General features: G+C 44.1%; 1 protein-coding gene across 3 annotated transcripts; it reads right to left on the reverse strand.

Moving 5' to 3' along the window:
- Nucleotides 1-688: 688 nt before the first annotated feature.
- Nucleotides 689-10,024, reverse strand: trak1b (trafficking protein, kinesin binding 1b). Of its 3 annotated transcripts, none has more exons than XM_027138217.2 (16): nt 9,859-10,024; nt 8,900-9,094; nt 7,347-7,423; nt 7,140-7,256; nt 6,901-6,998; nt 6,622-6,730; nt 5,884-5,962; nt 5,267-5,397; nt 5,102-5,176; nt 4,839-4,976; nt 4,581-4,657; nt 3,584-3,796; nt 3,123-3,361; nt 2,728-3,006; nt 2,468-2,570; nt 689-2,355 (listed from the first exon to the last, which is right to left on the reverse strand). In XM_027138217.2, exons 3-16 carry the CDS (start codon nt 7,395-7,397, stop codon nt 1,602-1,604), a joined length of 2,463 nt encoding a protein of 820 aa, XP_026994018.2. In that variant the 5' UTR covers nt 7,398-7,423; nt 8,900-9,094; nt 9,859-10,024; the 3' UTR covers nt 689-1,601. The 3 variants fall into 3 exon arrangements, with proteins under 3 accessions (XP_026994018.2, XP_026994015.2, XP_026994016.2); XM_027138214.2 differs by lacking the exon at nt 9,859-10,024 and adding an exon at nt 7,987-8,194 and having other exon boundaries at nt 8,900-9,038; XM_027138215.2 differs by lacking the exon at nt 9,859-10,024 and adding an exon at nt 7,977-8,194 and having other exon boundaries at nt 8,900-9,038.
- Nucleotides 10,025-10,926: the final 902 nt, after the last annotated feature.

Below are 10,926 nucleotides of genomic sequence, written 5' to 3' on the forward strand. Positions count from 1 at the left end.
TGTGTAAAGGTCCCTAGAATTCAGACGCATCCTTGTGCATTCAAATGTTGCCCTCTGATGGCTACAGTGGGAAATGCAAACTGAAAAACTCACGCATTTCGTGATCGCTGAACATTCATTCATTCATTCATATTCTACCGCTTGTCCGAACTACCTCGGGTCATGGGGAGCCTGTGCCTATCTCAGGCGTCATCGGGCATCGAGGCAGGATACACCCTGGACGGAGTGCCAACCCATCGCAGGGCACACACACACACACTCTCATTCACTCACACACTACGGACAATTTTCCAGAGATGCCAATCAACCTACCATGCATGTCTTTGGACCGGGGGAGGAAACCGGAGTACCCGGAGGAAACCCCCGAGGCACGGGGAGAACATGCAAACTCCACACACACAAGGCGGAGGCGGGAATCCCCAACCCTGGAGGTGTGAGGCAAACATGCTAACCACTAAGCCACCGTGCCCCCATCTGTGAACATCATCCACTAATTTCAAGTTCCTCATGTTACTATGTCACATCATGAGGTAACATCATTATTATATAGCTGCATTATTGTTCTGCTGTCACTGGTACATCATCACGATCTCACTATAGCATCATTAGCTATTTATCTAGCTCCAGTTCTAACCAGTTATGACCCAAGTCAATGGCCATTGCTTATCAATTCAGACTCACACAGCAATAACATTTCCAAATTTATTTCAGTATCCATGGCTTTTATATTCATTGGTTCGTGTTTTCTTAACTTACAGATGTTGGGAAGTGTTGTGTGGTTTAGCATAACGGGCAGTCTGCCTAATATTTCAGTTTAAATGGATATATGCCCAAAGGACCTTGTCTGTAAGCCATCCCTGCATGTCATAGTTCATGAAAATCTCTTTAAATATTGCTTTATAGATCACCCCTTAGACACACTACTGTATATGGACAAAAGTTTTTGGACAGCTGTCCATCACACCTATATGGACATTTCCCTATATGGACAACTGCTGCCAGAAATTTGGAAGCACTCAACTGTCTAGAAATGCTGTAGCATTAAGATTAGTTACTTTTTAGTTCCTTCACTGGAACTAAAAGGCCAAGATCTGCACCACATTTCAATCTACACATAGCACAGAGCTGTAGACTAAACCACGCTTCTGGCCTGACATCAATGGTCTTGTGCAAGCCTTGTGGAAAACCTTCCCAGAAGAGTGGAACTTATTATAACAAACAGAAGACTGAATATTAATGCCCATGCTTTTGGAAGATGTTCAAGAGGCATTCTGTATATTGGTGTGTTGATCAGGTGTCCAAAATATGTTTGGCCATGTACTGTAGGTATAATTACTGAATTACTGGTGAGATTGTTGTATTTACGCCAAATGATATTAATTTTTTTTTTTTTTTTTTTTTTTTTTGGTTTAATTCTCAAGGGTTTGTACTTTATGGTATTTTCCCCCTAAATGTTGTTGAGAAAGGTACTAAAGCTTTACTTTGTGTTTTACACACTAGGGTGTGGAGAATAGTGCTCTAGTGCAAATAGGCTGAATTTTGCTTTTGGGTGACAGAACTTAAATACATATGATGCAGTAGTTTGAGTGATTATGCGTCATCTATTTAAGACTAGTCTGCTTGGGAAGCTTCGGAGATAGGATCAGCTCATCTTTTTGGGGTCCAGGGCTTTTCATAGCCATACTTGCACCAACCACAGCTGGGTAGCTCCGATTGCGCCTTAATCCTTCATTTAGGGGTGTAAAGGGAGAGCCCGTCCTCCTCAGACCACCTAGAGGGCCCAGGATGGGGCGCGGCCCTGAGATCCCACTTGCTCCTGGACTTGCCAGCCCCAGCCGCTTTAGCTTATCTACCAGGTTCAGGTTGTACACGCTGACATCCGTCTGACTCTCACAATCCCTCGCCTGGGCACCCTCCGCCACCTCTTTCAGAATGGACCGTGCTGGCTTAGATGCAAGGAAGTTCTCATAGGATGGGGTCTTGAATGAAAAGTCTGCGGGGTTGTCCTGATCAACAGTGTGGGGGCTTGGAGTGTGTCGGGCAGGGGAGTTTGGTGGAGTAGAAAGTTTCTGAGAGCCTAGAGGGGATGATGGAGGGAGGACAGAGGTGGATAAATGGACATCCCCACTGGCCCTGTCCCAACTTCGTGGCTGATAGACGGCGGCAGAGATCCCACGCTCCTGTAGGAGGCGCACTAACCCCAGTGAGGTGCTAAAGGTCTTCGTAGAGTCACGTAAGTTGGTGAAGGACTGGGACTGGGAGAGGCTTAAGCGGCGAGGAGTGCAGGGTGTGGCAGCGGGGGTGGAGCGAAGGCTGGAGGACATCGCACACGAAGAGGCCGGGGCAGGGTTTAGACTGGAGAGAGAAAAGTGAATAAGAATATGAAAGTTAGTTTGTTATAAAAAGTTTGGGTTCTAACTTTGTTTTATTTATTTTAACTGCATAGTGAAAGAGCCGACTCACTGACCTGGGAGTTACTCTGGTGACCTCATCCGATGGGTGGAGGATCTTGCAGGTAGTGAACGTGTAGGTGGAACTAGTGTGGGCCATACACTTACCTGGGTAGTGAACTGCAAAACAGGCCATAAAATCCAATCAGATGTACTAGTACATAATACAGAAAAGAATCTTTACTGCTGACATACATGAAGGTCTTTACCATTAGAATAATATACCAGAAAGAATGTGGATGTTACTTTATGTGTTAATAAACTACAGTGACCGCACCCGAGAACTCTGCAGTGGCGTGGCCAGTGCTTAGGCAGGGCGACGGAGAGGCTGATGGGGCATGGCCAAAACCAGGATTAGATGTAGTGGTTGTAGTTGGAAGGTTCTGGAAGTACTGATCTCCAGGCTCGTCCTCCTCGAAGTCGCTGTAGTGATAGACCTCCTCTAGATCGAGTTCCAGAGGACGGAAACCCTTAGGGACTACACCAGGACGTGCGTCCAGAATCCCGCCTAAGTTAGGCTGAGCTAACTGCTGCCAGTGCTGTAAGGTTGCAGACCCTGAGAGAACGCGGAAGAAGAAGAATATAATTCATATGTTGACATTTTTTATATAATATTTGACCTTGGTTGGTTAATGGTTTCATATGTTACCTACAATGGCTGGAGTTTCTCACCTTCCAAAGGTTTGACGATCTGCAGCTTGTCTGGGAGGTAGGGCCGGCTCGCCCACATGCCCAGCGACATGATGCTTTCTCCAGAAACAATGCCATGAAGTGGAGCATCATGGTGCTTCCTCTCACGCGCCTCCTCAAAGAAACGACGCTCGCTCAGGCAGTTCTGTCGGCGCAGTGAGAGTCGGCGCAATGCAAGCTTCAGGTCTTCCGAGCTGGAACGCTTTTCAGTGCTGTCAAAACTGGAGGCAGAGGGGAAAATTGCCACAAGCACACAGGAGAAGACATATACTGCTATCCTATTACAGACAATTTGCTTAAAAGTACAGAATTGTTTATCTTATGATGCCAGCTGACAGTTCAGTAGCTCTGGTGGAAATCTAAAGAAGCTCTGGGTACCAAACATCTTTGTTGTTTACACTATAATTAACACTTGTAAGTGTTGAGCATTAAGCACCACCTACTTGGCATCTGTCGACTCTGCCTCCAGGAGCATGCTCTGTTCGCGGTTATCAAGAGCAGCCAAGTTGTCAGTGTTGCCGTCAGAGAGGGCGGAACTTAAGGACGAGTGCGTCTGGTTGGACCCAGGGATATTAGCAGTAGGCGGAGCCGGCGAGCGTTGCCTGACTGACTGGTTAATGTTTTTAACTGTCTCAAACACACGCTTTTGACGCACCCTGCAAACAAAGATGTTTACACAAAATCAGTGCTAAAATAAAGTTATAGACATGTGAAATTAATTAGGGAGAAAAAATAAATTTTGTTACTACATTTTAAAAACATTGTTGACTGCTTCAAAGGAGTGTGAAGTTATAACTTCAGTACATGAGTGGCAAGGAGGCATGTGCAGCAGGAAGTGATGTAGGACGAATGATTTCCCAAACAACTGCATTGGAATGGTTAGTGTCAGTCATCTGCTTGGAAACATGCTAATCAGGTTGTCTTATAAACAGCTAGCATGGTGGATGTCAGTTCTGGTGTTACCTAATCAATATTAAGAGATCTATATGTAGTCTTTTCTTGGTCTTGATCATTCATTCATTCATTCATTCATTAATTTTCTACTGCTTATCCGAACTTCTCGGGTCACGGGGAGCCTGTGCCAACTCAGGCGTCATCGGGCATCGAGGCAGGATACACCCTGGATGGAGTGCCAACCCATCACAGGGCACACACACACTCTCATTCACTCACACACTCACACACTACAGACAATTTCCCAGAGATGCCAATCAACCTACCATGCATGTCTTTGGACCGGGGGAAGAAACCAGAGTACCCGGAGGAAACCCCCGAGGCACGGGGAGAACATGCAAACTCCACACACACAAGGCGGAGGCGGGAATCGAACGTGCTAACCACTAAGCCACCGTGCTCCCCTGGTCTTGATCAGTAGTTTCCAATTTTTAATCTAGCTTCAGGATTCAGCATTTTTGTTTGGATTAAATAAAAGCTTAATACTTTTGCTCCTCCTGTTCAGGGTGCTCGTGATTCAACTCCATCCTCATAGTGCCCTCGATTTCAGCAGCCAGAGAGTCCTGAAACACACACCCACACAATGCTTGTGATCGTCTCACTTACAGAAAACATGCACGTACACAACAATCCAGTAATCATTTGGTATGATCGGATCGGCCGAGAGAAATAATTCTAGCTCTAGGTATATTGTTATTAGAAGAGATTATTGTATTAAAAAGCATAACACATGTTCGTGTGTACCATAGGGAAGAGTCCAAAAGGATGGTACCGCCGTGGTGTTCCAGCAGACATGCTCCTGTTCCGCAGGTACTTCAGCTCTTCCTGAGCCTCATGCAGCATATCAATACACTCCATATACTTTTCACCCAGCTCCTGAAGCTGTGTGTTTAACAAAGAAGAATGAAGAATTGTATCATTTATAACAACTATAAATAAAGAAATAAATACGAAATAATCAAAGATAAGAATCGGTGTATGTGTATGACGTCACAGATCTGCCCTACCTCGGCTGTGAGTTGCCTCTGGGCGTCTTTAGCTGCCACCAGATGCTGAGAGAGCTCCTCGTTCTCCAGAGCATGCTGTCAACACAGAAAACAAACAAACGCAGATCAACGAATGTAGGTTTTCTCTCCAATCAGAGTGTTTTCTGTGCGAGTGCGAATGCTGACCGTTTTGGCCTTTTTCTGCAAGTCGACAACCTGCGAGAGCAAGTGGGTGATTTCCTCCTGCTGGCGGGCCGCATCCTCTGTCTTCCTGGTCAGTTCCTCTGCTATGGTGGAGATCTGCAGACTGGATTGTCCTGGAGGTCGTGTTCAGAGATGAGTTACGCACAAGAGTTAGGATTTATAAAAAATAAAAAATAAAAATAGTCAAAACTACAGACTTAAGCGCTATTAAGAAGAGGAACAGTATTTTTTATGAAATAATTGCTGGATCAAGTGCTATTTTATAAGCTGCTGGAAGCCATATTTTTACACTGTATTACATAATGTAAAGCCTTTTTGTAAAAAATAAATAAATAAAAAAATTAAAAAAATTGGGGTTTTATGTTACATCACATTCTATTTTCTGCAGTCTGCATTCTCTGTTTGTTTTTTTCAGAGTTGCGCTTAAACGTGGTGATCTAGGCGTGATTGAAAAACTCTGCCTCAGACATTTCTATTTAAAAATAAATAAATAAATACATAAATAAATAAATACATCCGCAGGCAATTTGCATAATGTGAAATAAGCACCTGCGTATCCCTCTGACTTACGTCGTCAACTTGTGTCTTGTTTAACTTACTGAGTTCCTTCACACAGTCGTTCACCAGCTGCTGCTCTTTCTCCTCATACGTCTCTGTCTCAGACTTCAGATGGCTCGCCTAAACAGAGAAACACACAGAGAATCATTTCCCATTTAAATCTGTTTGACTGTTGCATTTAAAAACACCTCAAATCTGTGGAATTCTCGAGTCCGATTTCAATAGCAGTGGTTCTGACTGAGGGGGGCACGGTGGCTTAGTGGTTAGCACGTTCGCCTCACACCTCCAGGGTTGGGGGTTCGATTCCCGCCTCCGCTTTGTGTGTGTGGAGTTTGCATGTTCTCCCTGTGCCTCGGGGGTTTCCTCCGGGTACTCTGGTTTCCTCCCCCGGTCCAAAGACATGGTTGATTGGCATCTCTGGAAAAATTGTCCGTAGTGTGTGAGTGTGTGAGTGAATGAGAGTGTGTGTGCCCTGCGATGGGTTGGCACTTGATGCCCAAAGACGCCTGAGATAGGCACAGGCTCCCTGTGACCCGAGAAGTTCGGATAAATGAATGAATGAATGAATGGTTCTGACTGTACAATTAGTTTGACTCGAACGTTTACAATTAATACAGCATTGTTTCTATAGTAACAACTAACACAAGGATGAGCCACGTAAATTGTAACCATAGTAACGTAAACACGTTAAAGCCATGAGGACACAGGAATTATAGAGATCTGACTAAAACCCATCTATTCTATGATCACACATATCCTCATGTGTGTCCTGCACATACCTCTGATCTAAGAGAGACGTTCTCCTCCTCCAGGTCTCTGAGTTTCCTCTGAAGTACGTCCACATGCGAGCCACCAGGAAAAGGCAACGACGTCCTGCCGAGCCGACCTCTGACCCCACAAACACGACACAACACGGCTTGTTATCACGGTGCCTCTTTTGCACATTTACAGCATTACACTGCACAGGTAAGGTAAGGGTGTACTAATTATTCACAAAGCACTGAGAATGTGCACTTGAACACAAAGGAACACGTATATTTTTTTTTAAACAGACTAACGGTGGAGACGTGGCGTCCTCCTCACTTTCCTCGGCTGCGTTGGTGTAGAACTGCAAGAGCTCATCTTTGAGATTTAGCTCATGATGGAGCTGGGTCACCTAAGAGAGAGAGACAGAGAGAGAGACAGAGAGCGAGAAAAAGAGAGACAGAGATGCAACTAAAGTGTCTTCAGAAATTTCAGAAAGAACTTCTGCACTGTATCAGGTTTAACTCAATCTATTAACTCTGATCCGTCTCACCTCCTCTCTGATGTTCCCCACTTGTTCCTCTAGGTACTCATTCTGCACAGATAAACTCTGGTTCTTCTTCAGCAGGGACTGGCCAATCCGAGCAGCCAGTTCCAGGTCCCGTTCTTTCTGTACAGCCATACAGACGGAATTTTTTTGATTGAAAGTTTAACCCTCGATTAAACCCCGATGTAAACGCACCAGATTTGTACGGCTCACCTCCTCCAGAAGTCTGGTGACAGCGTCGATGTCATTGTAGGTCTTAGTCATCTGGCCCACTCGTTCAGCACATAGCACTATGGGTAAGACAGAAAGACCTTCAAAAAAACAGACTGATCCATGAGATGAATCTAAACCAGTTGTTAATGACAGTAGTAATTAATTTCCAGGGTTGTTATGATAAGATCAGTGCTTGGATGTGAACACATGTAAGCTATTCCCTGTGTGTTCTGAAGTGATCCTTGTGATGCCGACATCACGGCACGATTTCCCCGGCAACTGCTGCCATGCCGACAGTACTCGGCAACTGCAACCACTCGGATAACTCTGCTGTTTCAGTCACACACACAGGTACATACATACACGTCCAGCACAGCGTCACATCCTTCACATTTTGAGTGGGAACAATACAATGTGAGACCATGTAATTTGCAGCAAATTCACTGAAAGAAAACTACATGGAAAAATTATAAAGCTAAACCTTTTCACAGGCTATTTAAAATGCAACCGTGTGGGGGAAAAACTAGACACTTTAAATTACTATGCTATCACTTAAAGAGAGAGAGATGGTAAAGAGAGCAAGAAAGACAGAAAGCGCTCACGGCATTAAAAGAAACCTTGAGCCTTTACCAGATTTTACCAGTGGTGCAGTCCTTGCTGAAGTGCTCCAGCTCTGTGCAATCATCCCTAACGCTCCTGTACATCCTCCTACACTTCTCTCTTTCTCTCTCTCTAGTTCTCTCGCTGTTTAATGATGAGATATGTACTCGGATTCTATCCCTCATCCTCCTCAGGCAACACAGTCATACGTCATGTGTATGCTGTAAGCGCATGATCCACAGAACTCGCTAAGGCGGATAGAGAGAGAGAGAGAGAGAGAGAGAGAGAGAGAGAGAGAGAGAGAGGTGTGATCATTTCTAGTCTGCTTTTAGGCATGAAAAAGTTTTCTCCCTATTTTTAGCACTCTTGGCTGCCCTCTTTTCTCTATCTGTACCTCGCATTCTCTGCCCCGATTACGCACCAAAAGTATCAACATTTTCGGCTTCACACCATCGCATTATTAAAGCGAGGAAAAACTCTCACTTCCTCTCAAATGACTGAACTCTGATCAGAAAACGATGCTAACCATGAGGGTTAAGGTGGCACTAATGGGCTCAGGGGCCCAACGGTGGCAGCTTGGTGGAAATGAGATAATGAGATAAATGAGATAATGTAAGTCACTCTGGATAATTGGTGGAGCTGGGATCAAACTTACAACCTTCCGATCGGTAGCCCAACACCTTAACCACTAGGCTACCAATCAGAAGGTTGTGAGTTCTATCCCAGCTCCACCAATTATCCAGAGTGACTTACATTATCTCATTTTTATACAAATAAGCAATTGAGGGTTAAGTGCCTTGCTCAAGGGCCCAAAAGTGGCAGCTTGGTGGACCTGGGATCGAACTCACACCCTTCTGATTGGTAGCCCAACATCTTAACCACTACGCTACCGCATGCCCACATACCACAACTAGACCATAAGGATAAGGATGATGAGACACCTGCATACTTACAGAAGTAGTTGAGGGTCTCCGCGATCTGCTCGGAGGTCAGGTCGATGTGTGTGTCCGGAGAGATGACAGGAGTGTGTATCCAGTCGTCGTGCTCATAGCCGTAGACGCTGTCAGCCCTCAGCTTGTACACCGGGAGCTTCTCCTCCAACAGGCTGATGATCTCCACCTCAGGGAGCTCGGTGCTGTTACACACATCTGCACACAGATACGAGAGAAGGAACGCAAGATAACAAACAAACTGTTCCTTCAACAGAACTGCTTAAAGCTCATTTTAAAGTAAATGCACTATTAAAAGCTTTTAGTGGCGGAACAACAGTGCTGCAAATATATTTAATTTATTTGATTGCCATTTTAAGGAATTCTGTTCAGGTTTTATACATAAATAAGAATCGAGTTGTACAAATCAAATAAAATATTATTTAGAATTTGCTATCCATAAAGTCAAAGGAAAAGATTCTATTATCAGTCTAAAAAAAAGGCACAAAATGATAAAACTAGCCTAAACCGTAAGAGGTTGCGCTACACTGACAGCAAACAGTGCGAAAGTAGAGCGGCTGTTACCTAGAATGCTCAGGCTCATTAACCTGGACTGTGTGTGTGTGTGTGTGTGTGTGTGTGTGTGTGTGTGTGTGTGTGTGTGTGTGTGTGTGTGTGTGTGTGTGTGTGTGTGTGTGTGTGAGTGAGAGTAGGAGAGAATTTAATCACAGCTCTCAAACCTTTTGTCTCATGAGCGCTCTAATCCTCAATGACTCTGTGGTAGTCTACATGGCTAAAAGCACCTTCTAAATGATTAAAACACATTACTGTAGTTCACACAGCAAAACTGAAATATCTGACATAGCAGGGGCTTGTAGCAGTCTGCTAGATTAAGTAAAATGCAACTGTGCTAGTGAGCAGTGCTGGCTTATTAAATTTAAATTGCCATGTTTAAATGTATTAGGCACTTAAACGTCACTGACCGGTGATGGTCTCTGCGTCCCGATATACAGTGTGTGACAGCAGAGGTGCAGGTTCATTGGTTCCGTCGCCTACATATTGCTCCTCCTGAATGGCCCCAGGAGTGAGCGATGTGTGAGAGCCTGTTCTCGAGCGGTCAGAGCCCAACTCGTCCAGCTTGGCAAATTCTCACCGAGGACCAAAAATGTCTGCCATGGGACACAGGACCTCCTGACAGGACCTAAGCAAGAATTTGAATGTGCATTGATAAACAAATTGCTCGGTTTGTGGTTCTTTTGACATCCATACTGAAAGGTGAAAAGAATAGCAACATCATCTCCTACAGAACCTGTGATCGTAAAAACAAGCTATTTTGTTTTGTAATCAAAATGAAACGGAGATGTTTGGTGGATTTCCAATGGGATTCTGGTGTCTCATGCCATCTTTGTGGTAATAAACTATTATACGCTAAGGGACTCCTTTGATACTCGCAGTAATGTAATCAGTAATGACTGCAGTTAAAGAGTAACCAGGTTTAACCAAGACATAAGCACAATACGATATGTAAATCATGGTAGCATCAATGCAGTTATCGTAAAACAAAAAGGTTTCACACTAACATCATACCGAAGCAGAGAACTGAAATTGGGACAATGTCATTTTGTCCTTTGGACCAGTAGGAGTGATAAAATGCTCAGCCATTTTTAAATCCACCATAGGCCAATTTTACAGGGATCTATTGATTTATTTATTGATTTATTTATTTATTTTTCCATGAAAGTTGTGTATTTGGAAACATTGGTACGTTTTTCTTGACAAGAATCTTACACCGCTGTCTCATCAAGCCAGCTATTCGGTCTGTACTAGACAGAGGATAATAACTATGATCAATTAGTTCTATAAATCCTTCTAAACATGTATGTAATCACGGCCTCATATGAGCCTGAGGTGGCTAGTTTGAACAGTTAGCCACATGCTAACACCTGTAGAGAGAGCAGGGGTTTATGGGATGTGTAGTTTTAAATACTGGAATGAACTCGTTGCCATAGTTACTACAAATCGCATTCAAAGGGTTTGTATAAAATCTATAA

Source organism: Tachysurus fulvidraco, chromosome 15, assembly GCF_022655615.1.
Source record: "Tachysurus fulvidraco isolate hzauxx_2018 chromosome 15, HZAU_PFXX_2.0, whole genome shotgun sequence".
Taxonomy (NCBI): domain Eukaryota; kingdom Metazoa; phylum Chordata; class Actinopteri; order Siluriformes; family Bagridae; genus Tachysurus; species Tachysurus fulvidraco.